Source organism: Oryzias latipes, chromosome 4, assembly GCF_002234675.1.
Source record: "Oryzias latipes chromosome 4, ASM223467v1".
NCBI classification, from domain to species: domain Eukaryota; kingdom Metazoa; phylum Chordata; class Actinopteri; order Beloniformes; family Adrianichthyidae; genus Oryzias; species Oryzias latipes.
This window is the reverse complement of record NC_019862.2, coordinates 15908045-15926115: the sequence shown is the minus strand read 5'-3', so window position 1 is coordinate 15926115 and position 18071 is coordinate 15908045. Positions and strand designations below refer to the sequence as shown.

The 18071-nt window shown below is 39.9% G+C and overlaps 2 protein-coding genes across 2 annotated transcripts in view; both read left to right on the top strand.

Annotated features, from left to right (window-relative positions):
* Nucleotides 1–6409, top strand: part of cachd1 (cache domain containing 1) — an 82527-nt gene extending 76118 nt beyond the window's left edge. Inside the window, exon 27 of the mRNA XM_023954323.1 lies at nt 3143–6409. Within this exon, the coding sequence (XP_023810091.1) occupies nt 3143–3381 (239 nt within the window). The 3' untranslated portion in view covers nt 3382–6409. The remainder of the gene's footprint in view (nt 1–3142) is intronic.
* Nucleotides 6410–13886: 7477 nt separating this feature from the next.
* The window catches only part of raver2 (ribonucleoprotein, PTB binding 2), an 89241-nt gene continuing 85056 nt past the window's right edge, over nt 13887–18071 (top strand). Inside the window, exon 1 of the mRNA XM_023954321.1 lies at nt 13887–14337. Coding sequence (XP_023810089.1) covers nt 14047–14337 — 291 coding nt within the window. The 5' untranslated portion in view covers nt 13887–14046. The remainder of the gene's footprint in view (nt 14338–18071) is intronic.

Sequence of the window (18071 nt, the reverse complement as noted above, 5' to 3'; positions counted from 1 at the left end):
ATGTGGTGAGCATTCAAGTATAGATTTAAAGAAGGGGGGCTGAGGAAGAGCTGTCACACGGTTTTAACCACAAAGGACATTAGAACTTTTTATTCTAACTAGGTTTTATAACGGAACACCAAAGTCTCTCACCTGGCAGTACGAGGCGTCTAGAGGGATGCAAATTGATTTAAGAATGCAATATACTGGGAAAAATGAATTCACAGCAATGTAAAAGGTGTTCAGTGATGCAAAAAAGGGTTTCCACTTTCAAAGATGAGAGAAGTCTGAAATGGTCACCACAGGTAAACTTCCACAATCCAAGAAATCACATTTTTAGAATTTTAAAGATTTCATTTGTGAAATGGTGCAAAAAATGAGTATTTAGCTCCAACAAAAAAGCAAAGAATTCAGTTCCCCACGGACCTGCTGCTACCTCTTTAATAATTTCCTCTATCCTCCACTCATTACCTGTAGTGATGGCGCCTGTTTGAACTGACTATCTTCATAAAAGACACCTGTCCACACCCTTAAACAGTCGGACCATAATGACCAATACAAATGAGCTGTCAAAGCACACCAGGGCCAAGACTGTACACCTGAATGAGACTGGGATGAGCTAATCGACAACAAACAAAAAAGTTTGGAGAGGAGAGATCAACTGTTGGAGCAATTATTAGAAAATGGAAGAAATACTAGATCACAGACGATCTCCTTCCACCTGGAGCTCCATGAAAGATCTCAGTTGATCCTGAGAACGGTGAAGAAACAGCCCAGAGCTTCACGAGGAGAACTGGTCAAAGACCCGAAGAGAGCTGGGAACCAAATAACAAAGGTTACTTTCATGAATTCAAATCCTGCCTAAGCCAGCAGGATTCGTTTTTGTACTTTCTGTTTTTCACAGCTTTAATGAACATTACAGACTTCTCATTTTTTTAAGAGGAATAACTTGCAGAATCAGTGACTGGCAAATCCTTTTGCTTTTGAACTGCAGCAACTTTAAGATTCGCAATTGGAGTTGGAATGACCACGGCTGCTGGCACCAGACTTGCCCTCCAATGGATCCTCGTTAAAGGATTTAAAGTGTACTCATTCCAATTACAGAGCCTTGTGTTTTTATACAGGACTCTTTGATTTAAGATTCCAGAAAGAAACCAATAACCTACACAGGTTCTTCCCTCTGCTGCTCCCTCTGTCATATCAGTGGCAAGATATGAGAAATCATATCACACCAGGATTCACAGTTTGAACTTGAGCCTGACCTACATGACTAAATGTCAGATCTGCAAAACTGCTTTCATGCTTATTGTTCCATATTTAAAAAAAATAATAATAATGATATTTCCCAAGCTTCTGCATATTAATTTAGTTTAAAAGTGTATCTCTTTTTATTAAGAATTTTTTTATTTAACTTTCTGTTGAATGCTTCAAACTAAATAGATTCCATTTATCTTAAATCTCTTCTTGGGAGCAACTCTGTTGAGAATATGCAGAGCTGTAAGCTGCCATGAGCATCGTGAATCATGCTGTGTGAGTGGGACATTCATTTTTCCACTGGAAAGATTGACACATGAATATCTGCAAGGCTCTGTGCTGTTGCACGCCATGATGGCACATTCCCGCTTCAGCCTGCACCCTCAAGCTGGCTGGTTACTTGGCACAGTGTCTGTTGAGGTTTAATGTTACATCATCTCAAATGGCAGCAATTTCTTTGAAACTTAATGCTTCAGCATTCTGTCTGTTTGCTCTAATGGTACGAACTGATTGATCCATCTAAGCAGCTTTTTGCTGGCGTTTCCCCCTAGAGGGGCAGTTTGGTTGCACTGAAATTCTGATTAACAAACTTTATATATATAGATATATATCTATATATATATCTATATATATGTGTTGGATCGAGCTCCTAGCGCTCACTTGAAACTTTTCAGTGTTAACTTTTATAAGACGATGACAGAAGGCGCTCCTCTTCTGCTGGCATTAAAAGCAGTCATGAGACACTGAAGAGCTGGTTTCATTCCACTCTGATCTTTCTCATCTTAGTGTTTATTTCTAAGTATGTCTGTGTTTTACCGCTCAAGCTGCGCTTGGATCAAACCTAGCTACTTTTCTCACCGCTAGATCAAAATAGTTCCTTCTTTTTTTGAGTAATAGATTTTGTCCTTAAGGGTGAGTGAAAAGCATAGATTTTCAAGTGTTTAAGATCAGTTAAATTTCTCAACTCTACTGATAAATTATGATTATTTTTTTATATTATATTTTTTTATATACTTTTTTTAAGGCAAAGAAAGAAATACCAGATCCTCCTTGAGACCCGCTCCAATGAAAATGGTGTTTTTTGTGTTTTTAACATGTTTTTGTGGCATTTTTCTCATGATGGAGGACATCTATAAAGAAAATTAAGCTTAAAACTGCATTACTTAGTGTTTCTTTATTCAAACGGTTGTGAATCAGGAGCAGACAAAAATGCTGTTTTGAAAAAAGAGCTTCATTCCAATGCATCCACTTGTAGACAAATAGATCCATGAACGTCTTCATTTTCCTCATTACAGCTGGGATCTGGCTCAAAACTGTCCAGCTGGATAGCTCCAATATCGCTCGCCGTTTTTGTGGCATCACTAATGTTAGGTTGGGGGTGTGAGGGGCTCTACACTAGCTGGAGACAGGAAGAGGGGGCCTGGTTGCGCCACACCAACGCAGAGGCAAATTTCTTTCTGCTGCTCTGCAGAAACTACATACTAGAAAATGACAAGTTTTTTGGGATATTGGCTAAAAACTGGTGGGAACACTTTGAGAAGAGATCAAAAGATGAGCAGAGTGGGACTTCAGAGGAATGGTTTGGCCAAATAACTAGTTTATACAATTAATCACTCTAATATGACTGTTTTATTTCTTAAAGGAAACAGCAATTTTGTTTTGATAAAGTTGCAACAAGCTCTCATCTAAATTTTCCACTTTTTAAAAATGTCTCTGGTGGTTCCATTTAAATTTGACAAATTCAAAGTGAAGTACTTTAAAGCTTGTAGCTAATATACTCAGCAGTTACTGGCTTTTTTGCACGTATTTCTAAACTGAAAAAGCTCAAGTTTCAGGGGTCAGATGAGATGTCTGTGTCAGGAATCAACAGAACTAGCCTGTTTATTCCAGTATGTTTCATTTTGTTCAGGCTACAGCACCATGAGTCCACAGGAAGACAGCGAGAATCCACCCGGGAACAACGATCCACTCTCGGCAGGTGTTGACGTTGGCAACCACGACGACGACCTGGACTTGGACACGCCCCCCCAGACGGCCGCGTTGCTGAGCCACAAATTCCATCCATACCGACACACGCACCACCACCCCCTGCACACGCACCACCTGCAGGCTGCAGTGACCGTGCACAGCGTGGACGCAGAGTGCTGATCCGCCGGCAACCTTCCCGTCAGGGATGGAACAGTGTCGTTTGTACAGCAAAGAGCATTTATTGAAAAGATTCTTCGCTGTTTGTCCAGATGGTTAAAGCCAGAAGTGGATCTAGCATCTCAAGACGAAATGGAACCTTATGAAGTGACATTCCCTTTTTTTTTCCTTGTAGCTCAGAAAGTCACACAGAGAATAAGCAAACAGAATGTAACAGCTGGAAATGAGATTTTTCACAGGAATCAGGATTTGACAAGCTTTGGGATCACACAAGATGCTGCTTGACTCCCTGAATATCACTATGGATGAGAAATGCAGGGACAAAGATCTTCATTTTTCAGTGTTCCACATTGGGAGTAGCTGGAGTTTTTTTCTGCAAAGCCCTCTAGTGGGGTCAGAAACACAGATAGATCTCTGTACATTTAAAAAAAAGAAAAAAAAAGAAAAATCACGGTGGGGCATATCTGATGAAGATCGGAAGTACTTTCTTTTTAAACGAAGAACTGGCTCCGTTAGGATTTAACTTCCATCTCTTCCTCCTCAAATCTGTAGTGGATTTCCTCGGAAAGTTGCCTCCTGTGTCCGGACAAAAGGAGAACCGGAGGACGACAGAAAACGCCGAGAAGTGGGATCTCATTTCTGCAAACGTCTATGAATTTCAGTCTAAAAAACAGATTTTACGTAAAATAGACTTTTAAGAGAAAAATAATATTTTTCTACTATTTATTAAAGAAGTTTTTCATGACAGATGGGAACCGCGATGCCACCCAGTGAAATGATATTCTTGTCGGCCTCTGCGCGACAGACCCAGGCCTGATGATGCTCAGCTATTTTCCTGAAAGCATGTTGGCCATTTTACTCTTTGAGAGCTTGTTTCATCCGATCAAATGCTTTTGGTTTTCATCAGACTTTTCATTACCAGATTATTTACAAGTTCTCTTAAAAAACACATTTTTCTCCTCTAAAGTAGCTTTTTTTTTTTTTTACAAATGTGTCTTTTTTTACCCCAAACCATCTTGTAAAAGCGCGCTGAAGAATGCATCCAAAGTTTTACAAGGTGCAAACCTTTTTTTTTTTGGCTCTAGATTTTGAAACCCTATAAAAACTCTACGCCTGTTTACACCTGCAAATATTTTTAAGAGGCTTCAGACGTCTGCATCGGTGCCACTGCTTTATTGCAGACAAGGAATGTGTGGGCAGAAAATTGACAAAGCACTGTCAGCCTTTGTAGACTGCATATGGAATGAATGAAATTCAACACAGTAGCGTTGCCATAAACTCATCTATTATGACATTTCAGTGCAACACCATACCTTGACGTCAACACATAAATGTTTTTACTCTTTGAAAAGGGGATTCTATGGATGTTTTTGGAAAATTGATACGCTTTTGTGGATCAGCTACTATTTTCTTTGTCAAGAAATGCACGTTCTTTTTTTTTTTTTTTTTTTTTAAAGACAAGTCTGAAAAAAGTGAGCCTTAATCACATCCTGCATCAGAGCAGCTGGGGAGGAAATGCTTCTTAACATGCAGCACATCTCTGTCTTCTGAGATCTGCGCTCATGTGAGATGAAACCTGCTGGAGGGGAGAAGAAATTCAAAGAAAGCATTCCTTCTCCCTGATCTGTCTGTGTGAAGAATCCAACTTTATTGCTGAATGAAGAAATTCTGTCAAAGAGGCGGAGAAAGACGATGGAAATCAGTAAAAAAAAGAAAACATTCCCCGCCTCGGTCTCTGAGCGCTTGGCTTTTATGGCCAAAGCGATGCTGACTGTGCTCTGTCTGGACTGGATGTCAGAAACGCTCCAAATGCAGTCTACTTGTCAAAGAGAGTCAAAGATGCTGCTGATGCTGCGCAGAGGCCCCGCCCTCCTGTCGCCGCCTTTTGTGGTTAACCACTCAAAGTATATTTTCTACGTGTCTTTTTGAATGTCTTCATGGGGGAGGGAGTGCAGCACGTGGAGCATTTTCATTGAATTCCTTATTTTTCAGTAGAAAAACAATATTGAAATCTGCTTATTTTTATCCAGATGAAGAGTCACCTGATGTTTGCTTTGAGTTCATGACAAACCAGCATCAGCATGACTTCCTTTGTTTCCCCCTCGGGTGGCAAAATGTCTGTTTTTAAAGATCCGTTACATAATGTAAATACCGAAACAAAACCCACTGATGCTCTGTTCTCCATTTTGAAATGTTGACACATGACGTATGCTTCACATGATGCTCAGATATGTGTTTATTGAATCGTCTGTTCACGGCGTCTCACTATATTTTGGATGTCTTATAGGCGTATTTTTCTTTAGGTCCATATTGGATGGAAGGCAGAAATTGCAAATACACACTTTTTATGTTTTAAAATATGTCTAGATTTCAGAGTTCTAAAGTCTTCAAGATGTTTATGAAAACATTTAGATTTTAGTAGGAGTTACAACAGCTTTTCAGTGACTAATGACCAAAACGGTAGCCTTGTAGTAGATTCTGGTTAGCACTACTGGGATCCTGTTGCTATATAAGGCTTAGCAACGATATTCATTTACAGCCATTTTAGACTGTTTCATAGCTCATCCGCACAATAAGAAGTTGTCAAATGACCCAAGAAAAATAAGGATTTTTGTCATGTTGCCTGTTCATTCACAGTTACAGTATTTCTATCAAACACCAAAAACTGCAAATGTTCGTGTCTGTTTCCTGTAATTTATTTGGTACGTCATCCAATAAGCTCACTGTGCAGCTAACGTCTGATCAAACTCACTGTGGCCAGTTTTTTCCAATAACATGTGTAAGCTGGGTCAGATTTCTCTACAAACTCAGTGTGACAATGGTTTCTATTTTTGTTCCTGGGGAGCTTTCTAACAGTATTTACCTGCTGTTGTAAACAAGTATATATGTATGTATGTATGTATACAGGACACTCTGAATTGTAATTACTTTTCTGAAGGAAATTATGTATGTCACCCTCCCATGTATCATACAAAGTTATAAAAATGAGATTTATTGCCATTTGAATGTGATAAAGTGCATTTTACATTCATATTGTGGGGAGATTTATTTATCTTTTATTTTTTTTATTATTTTAGGGCAAACATGAATGAATGTCAGAATTAACGTGTGGGCTGAGGGTTAAGCACGTACTGCGGTAATGTTGCATGTAGAAAACAGCTGGTTTTTTCATGCACAATAATACAAAAATTAAATTTTGGTAAACATTTTTTTAGGTTTTTGTAAGTTTGTCACTGTTTTGGAAAATGTGTACTATGAAATCAGTGTGTCTTGGCTTCTGTGGATTTAGTTTGTTTTTTTGGTGTAATAATTTAATACCCGGCAATGTTTTGACTCGCTTGTCAGCATTTTTCTGTTTCAATAATTCTTGATTTTTTTTTTTTTTAAGGACAGAAGTGACAGTAGATTTGGGTTGATTTGTTAGTAGCGTAGAAGCCGGAAAAATGCCGTGTTTTCCTGTTGAGCATTGGTTAATTTAATTGCACATGACAGTACGCAGTCAAAAGTAAGAATTTCGTGCATGTATTCATGGACAGTCTGTGATTTATCACTCCGATGCAGAATGAAAGGGAAAAAAATCAATCTTTTGACATCAAGGTCAAATATTCAATTTATTTTCTATTTTTATGCCTGACCTATGTCAAGACGTGAGACACCCTTACTGTAACGACAGCATTCAACCCAAAACGCGACCTTCAGAAGAGCATTCTGCAACACGCTTGGAGCTGCTGGTCATAGGTCAAGCCATTTGTGAGAAGAAGAAGAATGGTGCTACTGCCTGCAAGGCCCTGTAAGTTATTTATGAGGCCTCCTTGTACATATGGTGTTTCCTACCAGGGGATCTTGGAGGCAGACACAGAAAGAGAGGCAACATGGTTCTGACACAGTATAACAAAGAAAAGCAGTTTTACAGGCTTCTCTTTATACTTCAATGGAATCAAAACGGTTCCAAACGTAAAAAAGCGTGTCTGGGGTTTAGAAAAAATGATTGTGTGGCCTTATTTCCTCTCATCTGCACTCTAAAAATATTGATAGGGTCTGACTTTAACCCAGTTGCTGCTCGACGTATTAAAAAATGTCAGCCTAGAACTATAAATCAACATGCAAAGACAACGGATCCAATTTAATTACGGTACTAATTAAAGAACATTATTTTTTCTAGGGGAACTGACTGATTGGCAGTCAAATTGATCACAATAACAGTTATTTCATGAAGGTAGATGTTTTTAACAAACATCAGTCTTCTGGAACTGTGATGCTAACAGGGCTTTGCTGCAAATGTGGTGCTGTTCCTTATTAAATTTGACCCACAACGTGTGTTTTTGTGGCATAAAACATCAAAATACTTTACCCTATAATTTGCTATTTAATTTGCATTTAACATTTTAGCTACGCAAAAACTGAGCTTCTCATAGTAAAGCTAATGCAAACAGATCTGGGCTTTGGTCTATAAGTAACAAAATGTCCCCAAAAGATGCATTGTGAATATTAATAAGAATCTTGTGCAACACTATTGGCATTACAGAGTAACCCAAAACATATAAGTAGTTGACTTTTAAAAATGAACTCTGTATATTCATTTTAGTTTTGCTGAGAAAGAACATTTACTTTCCGGCATTTTGATATATTTTCACTAAGTTCTTTAAGGTTCATAAACATGTGACAGTAGATGTTTTTGTGTTTAAGTACTCTTGAATTTTGATGGAATGAGGGAGGTCTCTCTGCCTGTCTGGATGCAGAAACAAGCCTTATCCCCATATTTTTTCCCTCCACATCTGATCTATGAACTGAACTGTCCTGTCTTCCTCACATTTTCCCTTTCACTGCGCTTCCACAAGTCTTCCTCTTTCTTCTGAGCTGTCTGACGCAAAGAAACTGAATTAGAGCACTGAGCTTGGTGTCCAAGCACCCTCGGGTCATTTCAGTCAGGCTTCGCTCTGCCAACTAGCACAGCAGACGTGCACTAGCAGCACATTTTGTCCTGTCCAGAAAGTCCCAGTTTCCCAAATACAATCTTTTTCCGTGCGATTGTCCTAACTCTTGCATACCATTGTTTACCGTCTGCTACTTTGAATTTGCACGTTATTGCAGTAAATCTCCAAAAGGTGATCACAGAATACAATTCAAAGTTTAGAAAGTGTGTAATCGTCCTTTTTTAGGAAGTTCCCAACATGGAAAACCGATAAGGACTGGTTAAAAGCAGAGCACTGTTTCACTAAAAGAGACTACCATGACACTCACCTGCTCTAAATATCTTCCCTGATGAGGAGGCAAGCTTATGACCACTGTAATTAGGACAGGAATTGCACAGGGGGGCACTCATTCATAAGCTGTAATACTTCTATGTTCAGGTCAGCTGTTTTGATTTGGTTCCTTAGTTTCTGCTTTGCCATAAAAGGAAGGAAGTCTAAGCAGCTGTGGACTACAAACAATTTCCCATCTTTTTTTTGTGTTTTTTTTTCCTTTTCTTTCAGTTTTACAGCCTCAAATATCCATCACCACGCTGCTCGGTCTCTATGCACGTGTCCCCCGTAAACTCCCCCACACAACGAAGCACTTAACCATTTACTGTTACCCATCCCTCGCGGTACCTCTTCCTCCCCTTCCCTCCCATCCTTACGCCTACTGCGCTCATCCCAGGTGCCAGCTTCGCCTGTTCAGCCTCTCAGTCCACCCACGCCCTCACACTCAGTCCCAGCGAACAGCGGTGAGTGTATTCCCGCTTTTCTTCTCCTCTCTACTTGCCACCCACTCCAAAAGGCTGTGAATCACTGGCTGACACACAAAAGCACCAGGAAGGCAATTGTGTTTTAGACGCTGAGAGAGAAACATCTCTTTTCCTTTCGGTTGTTTGAAGCGTGGCCCATTCTGGGACTGGGCTGGCACATATGTAAAAGCTTTTCAAAGTTCAGTTTGTGTAGGAATGATGGACAGCTGCAGACCAGCATAAACTACTACACGTGTGCGTTTAAAAGTGACATGATAATTTTAGGTGCATAAGCGCGCAAAGGGACTGAAAGAACCATTAAATAGTTCTCTCATGTAAATGATAAGTACTTTACCACAGTGATTCAAAATCAACCTGCAAGTGGGGAGCAAGGCCTGGCATATCTTTTCATAAAATGTCTCATTTCCTGTTTGCAGGGCATCCACTATTACACAGGCTAGAGTTGGCTCAAAATCACACGTTAGGACTTTTTCCAAGCTTAAAGCCGTCTTTTTATCCTTTTTCTTAAAAGTACAATTAGAAATGAGACATTTTTACCATTGACCAGTTTGGCAAACTTAAAAATGTCAGGAATGGTGGTTTGTGATGTGTGAAGGACCCAAACGGGGTAACATTGGAGATGTGACAACAGAATTTAAATTCCTCTATCATGCTTTTGTTAAGTCTTTCAGCGTAAACTATATCCATATGTATGATAATATATATTACCTATATATTATTGCATTTTTTAATTAAATATTACTTATTTTCATAGCTCATTTTCCTACGTGGCAGTAAGACGACTTGATCTCTAAGGCACCGCCTTTCACTCCTTGTGGGTGCCGCCCATTTCATGACATCATCCTAGAGTCGGCCTCGGCAGCGAGTCTGTGTTTTGCCCACGAAAACAAACAATATCCTAACTTTTGCAAAGGTGGATGGGCAAATTGAGAAAATAAAAAGCGTTTTTGCCAAACACTCTTAGCTCCGTGGAGAAAGTGGGTGTGTGTGTTATCCTGGGGACTGTGCTGGCAGCGCAGACTCTTCCTGGAAGGGGCTGTTCTCACTTATCTACGTCACAATGTGAGGACCCACTCGTTTTCGTGAATTGGGAGAGGCTGATGCTCAGAGAGCAGGCTTTTAGAGTAATACTCAGAAATGCGTGAATGGATCAAAATACTCCTTAAGTTTGTTTTTTGTGAGGAATAAACATAATACACTCACATACATACACAAAGCTCAAGAAGTTGATTTTGCGTGATAAATCTTTGGTGAATAAACATATATAAGTTTTAAAATAAAAGTAAAATGTGACAAAACAGAACCCTGAGGTGTAGATGTGAGGATCTGACAGTGACGAACCAAAATCTGTGGACTGAAATAAGGGGAACGGGGTTTAATTGAGACAGAAACAACTGAGTACTGTATTTTTTAGGGTAAAAGTTGTGTTTTCTTATTTTATTTTTTTGCATAGTTTGACCAGTTTTCTAAGTGTCCTTGGGAGCCCGGAAAGGTGCTTAGTAATTAAATGTATTATTTTTATTATATGTGATTGCTGAATGTTTCATATTTTCCCACTAACAACCTCTAGAGGGCACTGTGGGTGTTTTTATTAGCATTTGCTACTAACAGCAACGCAGAAGAAGCAGCTTCGGCCTCCGCGGATTTGTTCCAAAAGAACAGAGGATGAAGAATTCAATGAGTTTAGTGATTTTAAGTGATCTAAAAACATCAGTTGACTTGTTAGCATGTTCTTTATGCTATGGTTGCGCTAACATACTAGACACTTCAATTCCTCCTATGTTTGGTGAAGCTATATATGGTTACGGTAGTGAATCGCACTGATAGTCAGTCTTTTATTGTTATCTGTTCCATTATTATAATTTGCCTTTCAAGATGAAATGTCTGTTCTTATTCCCATATTTTATCAATTTCTTCCAAAAGTGTGACTTATACTTCAGTGCAACTTATATATGATTGTTGTCTTCTTTTTTAAGTTTTTTGTTTTTGGCTGCTATGACTTATACTCAGGAGCGATTTATAGTCCAAAAAAATGGTAACTAACTCTTGAATCTGGTGCGTTTTGACTTGTGGAAAACAGAAAACCAAAGGGAGCACAAAACATGACTGATAAGAACCAGAATGGCCAAAAAGCCTCCAATGCGGATAAAAATGCAAATTATTCCCTGCTAAACAAACCATAATAAACCATCATGCTGGTTAGTAAAGATTAGGAAGCTCCAAACCTCTGCTACATCTACACTCAGGTTGACAAACTCTTTATGCACCTGAAGTGTTGAATGTGCACGGATTTGAACAACAAAAAAACAAAACTTATTATGCTATTAAGCTACTTTACGCAGCAGCTGTGCTTTTTCTGTGGAAAAACTGCATCAACTAACACCGGCTCTTTCATGTAATTTGCACAGATTCATATGTGCTTACCTACCAGGTCTGATCAGTCCCATTTTCTGGAGTCGGTTGGAAACAGACTTTGTTGAGTCAGTTAAGTGTATTGTGCAGCAGAATGAATGAGCTCTCATTAAAACCCCAGATAGCTACAGATTTTTACGGCTCATTGTACAAGCATGAACGCACATAAAGAAAAACACTAAAATAATCTATTTTAAAACTTTGTGTTGATAAAAATAGTAAACTCTTGAATGTGTTGATGCAGTAGCTTTCTCACAACTGTTCTTCATTGTAGACCAGTGACGTGCGGTGAGGTTAATGGCTGGTGAGGCACTGACGTCATCAGTCAGATTTACAAACATATGAACCATACTGAGTAACTTATTCACCATTTAATTGACAACAGTTAACGTGTTTTGTTTAAAATATCATTTCAACGTGTTTTTTTTTTCATATACAAACTTCAGCATAGAAAAAAGCACAAACCTTGTTATCGTCTTACCTTTACTTGTAAATAAAGTCCATACGCCGCTCCTTCTGGAGAAAATGACTTGCCGCTTGCTATCACTTCTTCTAGTATTTTTTAGCGTCATAATCTCAGGGCTCACCGGCGCCCGCTAACATGAGGCACGAGAACTGCTGGCCTCACCCAGCGGCTTTTTCGCCTGCGTTTAGCGCTCAGCACAAGAAACACGTCCCTCACATACAGTTATTTATAAAAACAAACACTGTACATCATATACATCTGCTAAATTATGTAAACTCAGCTCATATAGTACAAGTGATTGAACCGACATACAGAGAGACAGCAGTACCGTCTGACTGCATAGGTATTGCGCAATCCAAGGTGAGGCTCAGTGGGCTGGTGCCTCATCGCACGTCACTTTTTAGTATCTGAACGGTAAATGCGGAAATTCAGCGATTTTGAAAAGAAAAAACACCCAAAAATGGTACATTTAAATGGAAAATGACTGCAAAGCACAAATTACTGATTAAATATAATAATTGAATTTATTTTTTCTCTTTTCTTCCCATAATGACAGGTGAGGCTGTGCCTCACCTGCCTCTCCTGACTGCACGTCACTGTTGTAGACTGGTCATGACTCCATAGGGTTTTGTGGATATCTGTGCATAGATTGGCATCCAAACATACTCAAGTCATTTCAGTATTGTTATAGAATAGTTGTGTATTTTAAAAAAGATAGATTACAGATTCCTCATCTTTGAACAGACATCATATTTTGCTTTAAGTACAAAAAACCCTGTCTGTGACCTTTTCACTGTGATGTGGATTGGGGGTTACTCTGATCAAAGGATTCAAAGCCGTTCATGTACCATCACTAAGATCCAGCTAAAAAATGGTTGAGCCATTTGGCAACGTGAGATCATTTTCACCCACTGACAAGTGCGATTGTCTGGACTTGGATCTGCCAAAAAGTGCTCCACACAGATGGTGAGGGAGAGAACATGGAGGTTGCTTTCATCGTCTCTTGCAGGCCTCAACACAATCTTGCTCTAAATATTTTTAAACTGGGTTGATGTGTGGATGTTTCCATGTTTGCATGTGAGGGTCGATGCAATCCTCAGAGTGTGACGATGCAGCGTGTTTGTCTGTTAGAGGCACATAGGCATTGTAAGGACTCGGCAGGGAGCTCTCCTCCTCTTGTGCTTGCCAGGAGCAGATTTTTACCCACAGTGGGCAGGCAGGCTCTCTTGGCTGTTAGGTTGGCATTCAATGGATGACTTGGATAGAAAGGAAGGAAAGCACACAGCCATTCATTGTCACATTAAGAACAGGAAGGCTAACTGGCTTTGAAGTTAATGCTTTTTTCTTTTCTTCTCCATTTGTTGAAAAGAAATGTTTTTGCATGGATAAATATAAGAATAGAGCTTCATTTTATACACCTTAATAATCCATTGCTGGGGCAATCATGCATGGACGAAGCAGCGTCCCTGCATGTTTTATGCCTGTTGTCTTTGTGCTTCTGTATCTTGATCCTGCAAACCAAAAGGGGGCAAATGTGTCTGCATGATAATCTCAACTAATCTGCATTGGCTCCCATGCAAACAGTTGGACAGTTGGGGTCGCCAGGAGTCCAGCCTGATATTCAGGGGGATCACGTGAGCCAAAACAGGATGCTTAGATCAATAGTTTGAAATATTTATCAATAAATTCCTTTGTTCTTTTTATTTTATTTTAACAGTTTTTGCATTAAAATCCAGTTGTCTTTAGGGTGTTTAATGTCTTTTCACCAAACGTAACGTAATTGCCGGTAAAATATTTGACACAGTGCCATGATACTGAATTAACCGGCTGGATTATTTGGAAATATTTTTTAAAGTAAATGTTACATATTAAATGAACTATTCACATTATGCATTAACAGTAATCCCCCCGCCCCCATTTTAAATCCTAATTACATTTTGGACGCATTTCCTACACGCGCGCGCGCACTTGAACACACCTCCCACCTGCGCCCGCGTGCGCGCTCTCCGTATCACCCTGTCACTCCCTCGCGCTCCTCACACTTTCCTCTCTGCTACCCAAGATGGCGGCAGCTTCGTCCATCCAGCCGCCGAGCGTTCACCCTTCTCTCGACCAGGACGGCGCGCTTTCGCCGGGAATGGACAGCCCGGAGAGTCGGCAGCCGGAGGATGAGGAGGCAACGGCGGCGGCGGCTGCGGCGGCAGCGCAGCCCTCGGAGCTGGGGATTAGCCTCCGCGACCTGTCGGACCTGGAGCCGGAGGAGGTGGAGAGGAGGCTGTCCAAAACTCGCCTGGAGCTGAGCAACAGGAGAAAGATCCTCATTAAGAACCTGCCTCCCGACACCACCAACCAGGTGCGCGCGCGCCTCTTTATTTTGAAAAGTTGCGAGCGGCACTTTGACTGTAGTTTTGAAGTGCAGGTATCTTTGCAGTTTCTCAACTTTTTTTTTTTTTTTTTGCTATGAACTCAGTTAATGTGCATAAAAGTAGTTCTTTATGGGAGAGTCGGTTATCATAAAGCTAAATGATATTTGTCTCGAGTAACTTCATTATTTTTCGTTTATAAATGTCACAAACCCTAATACAACTACGTAACTTCTCTAATTAGCGTTTCTTTCAGAAAGGGAAAAATACTTTAAATGTATATTTTTAAAAAAAGTTTCTTAAAAGACTCAATCTGACGAAAGTCGTGTTTTTCATGTTCTTGTGGAATTTTTGTGATGATGGAAGACATGTATAAAGAAAATTAAGCATAACACTGCATTTCTCAGTACTTATTTTTTCAAATTGTTTTGAATCGGGAGCAGGTGAAAAAATACCATTTGAAAAAGCCTGTAGCAGTGACGTGGCTGCTGCAGTCCTGGACCACTATGTCCACACTCTGCTCCATTGTGATAAATAAATCCATGTTCACCTTCGTTTTCTTCTGGATCTAAACTGTAAGTCTCAATAGCTTCGATACTGCTCACATTTTTGTTTCACCTCTAATAGTAGATTGAGATTGAGAAGGGGCTGTAAACTAGTGGGAGAGCGTGTGTAAACAAAGGGATAATGGGAACTTAGGGCAGGCTTACTCCGCAGGTAACAGTCAATTCACTTCAATTTTATTTGTATAGCCCAGAATCATAACAACTGTTGTCTCAATGGGCTTGTCCCGCCCACAACTCGGAGGCGAATTTCTGACGAACTCCTGCCGCTCTGCAGAAACTAGAAAATGCACTTTTTAAATATTTTTTTATTTTGTCCTAAAACAGTATAATGGTAATTAAAAGACCACAGGAAATACCTTTAAAATAGATATAACTGTACTTTAGAACTGACTTGCAGCACAATAACGTGTCAAAGTTTATTTTACAAAGTGAACCCTTCTGGAAATATCAACTCCCTTTAAATGGTCTCCATTAGAAGAAGAATGAAGATTTTTTCTTTTTTTTGCTTTTGTTTCATGAGATAAACACATTCATCCATAAATAACTCAGTTTTGAGTCTGTTTTGCATCTTGTAGACTTTATTGCACACATTAGTCTCTTTTTCTCCTTTCCTAAATTGAATTTGTCTCATTTATTCATATTTGTTTCAAAATTACACTTTAGAATTGAAGAGCGCTGCTTTTGCCATGGCTAATACCAGGACTGGAATCTACACTGCAGGCAAAACCGATTTATCTTGGAGGTTTATTACACACGTCAAAGTACACAGACTGACTTCACCGTTTGTAACTTCTTGACCTTCTTGATTTCTATCCCTCGGCGTCATTCATCACTTGTGTCAGCATGCAAGCCTGTAGGAGGCGGCGTGTGAGCTTGCGCCGGTGGTGTGTACTCCTTCAGGCTTGTAACACCAAACATTCTCAGAGAGGCTCACTGCTGGGGAACGCCAGCAGTCTGCTGAAGTGTTTGTGCGAGCACAGAGGGAAGCGTGAAAGAGTGTGACTGTATAGTGACATGACAAGCGCAAGGAAGAGAAAGAGGGGGAAAGTCTACTGAAACAGCAGTAGTGCAATTTCTCTCTTTATTTTTTCCACATCCTTCATGTGTGGAGTTTTGCGGAACATGGAGAGACTCAGCAGATGTCCATTAATCAAGAGCACAACTATTTATGGGAAGTATTTGTTCATGCGCTCATGTGTGCGTGTTAAATGGCTGTGATGCTTTTGAACTGACTGGAGCTCAGGTTACCCTTCTAGAGCAGACAGAGAAATTAAAACATTTTGAAAATGTGGGCTCAAAGTTTTTGCTATTCGTCAACTGTTGTGCTGATGATCTGCAGTGTCAGCTGACTTCTTATCGTGGAAATGCGTAAAACATAAAACCCACAAGCTGATCTTGTGCTGGTGCTCATTCTAAAGTGTCTAACATGGGCTGTTAGATGTGTTGCGAAGAGGGAGTCTTTGTCAATGTCTTATGTAACCTGTCTGATGGACTCGGCAACACTCGGCAACATTCTCCCATTCCTCCCATATCCACTGTCCCATTAGTGAGCACTCCACTGCAGACTAATGTCTGAGTGCATGGTGCTCTGTGTCAGATATACGGCCCTGTTGACAGTCTTCATCCCGTGTAGTAGTGGGGGATGGAAGAGTACTGAGATCATCAAAGTGTTGGGTTAGACTGGATAGGGATTAGAAAGATGTTGAAGGGAAACCAGGATCAGAAATTCAGTATTGTCAGGACTTTAGGCAGATGTCTTTTAGCGACTAATATTCCTACTTATCTAATGTTGTATCTAATGTTAAGTTTCTAACTCGTTTCTGTCCAGCTGCTTTTATTTGTGTGTCTCTGGGCTTATAGACCCACTCCGATAAAAACCGTGTTTTTAACATGTTCTTGTGGAATTTTCTGATAATGGAGGACATATATAAAGAAAATTAAGTTTGAAATTGCATTTCTGAGTATTTTTTTATTTAAATCGTTGTGAATCAGGAGCAGTTGAATAAGCACCAGTCTGACTGATGAAACCGTTTGCGTTAGCGACAAAACGTTTCAAGTAAGCAAATTTAAGTCTAGTTGCTCTGACTTGACTTCAAGACTTTAGGTTAATGGTTTCTCACGTTTTTGCTCACGTCTGTCATGTAGTTTCTTTTCAAACTGATTCAGTAGAGTAAAAACAAGTTGAAAACAAAGTCTGGTTTTTAGTGAAATTTGATTTATTATCACTTTTGTCAGTTTTTGGTTTTATCATTGGTCTATCATCCAAACATGCTTTATCCCTCTTGGGGTCATGGGGTTGCTGGAGCCTATCCCAGTTACTGTTGGATGAAGGCGGGGTCAACTTTGGACTTGTTATCAATCCATCACAGGGCCACACAACCACATACACTTGCATTCACACCGAGTTACAAGTTTGAATAATCAATTAAAATATGAAGCATGATTTTGAACTGTGGGAGGAAGCCAGAGTGGCGAGGAACATGCAAACTCCCTAGTTATATCAGTGATATTCAGAGACATTTAAGTTGGTGACAAGCAGTCTTTTTGCGCTCATCGTGATTCTCTATCAGCTGTTTGTTATAGGCGTGGCCTGGTCAATTTGGGTGACCACGCCCCCTGTCTGGCTGGTTGTGGTCCTACGAGAAGAGCATTTCTAACATGGAAACAACACTGTTATCTGACATAAGGGATCATACACGTTGTTGCCTATGTGGGATGCTCACTTCCTCGTATGTCATTTACCTAAATTTTATTGAAAGTTGCTTTACCTTTTTATTCTGGTCTGGCCCAATTGCATTTACACTGTTGATAAATTACACCAGCTTTTACACGCGAGTGGGCTGAGATCCATGTTCTGAATCAAACCTCTGTTCTCTTGTTTGGTCCAGACTATTAAATGTACTCAAAATAAAGCAGACTATCCACAGACACAAAATCTGGCCAGCACCAGACGGCTCTAATTTGAATGCACTCCACGTTAACTCTGAATTGATTAACAATAGCAGGAACAAAACCCTCTGAAAGGTTATGTAAAATCAGCAACATGATTAAAACATTATCCAGTTGTTTTGCAGTGAAATATTTCTTGGCCTTGAACAAATGCTGCGGGGGTTTTTTAGCTTTCCTAGTTTGGTTCAAAGAATTTGAACAGAGGTTTT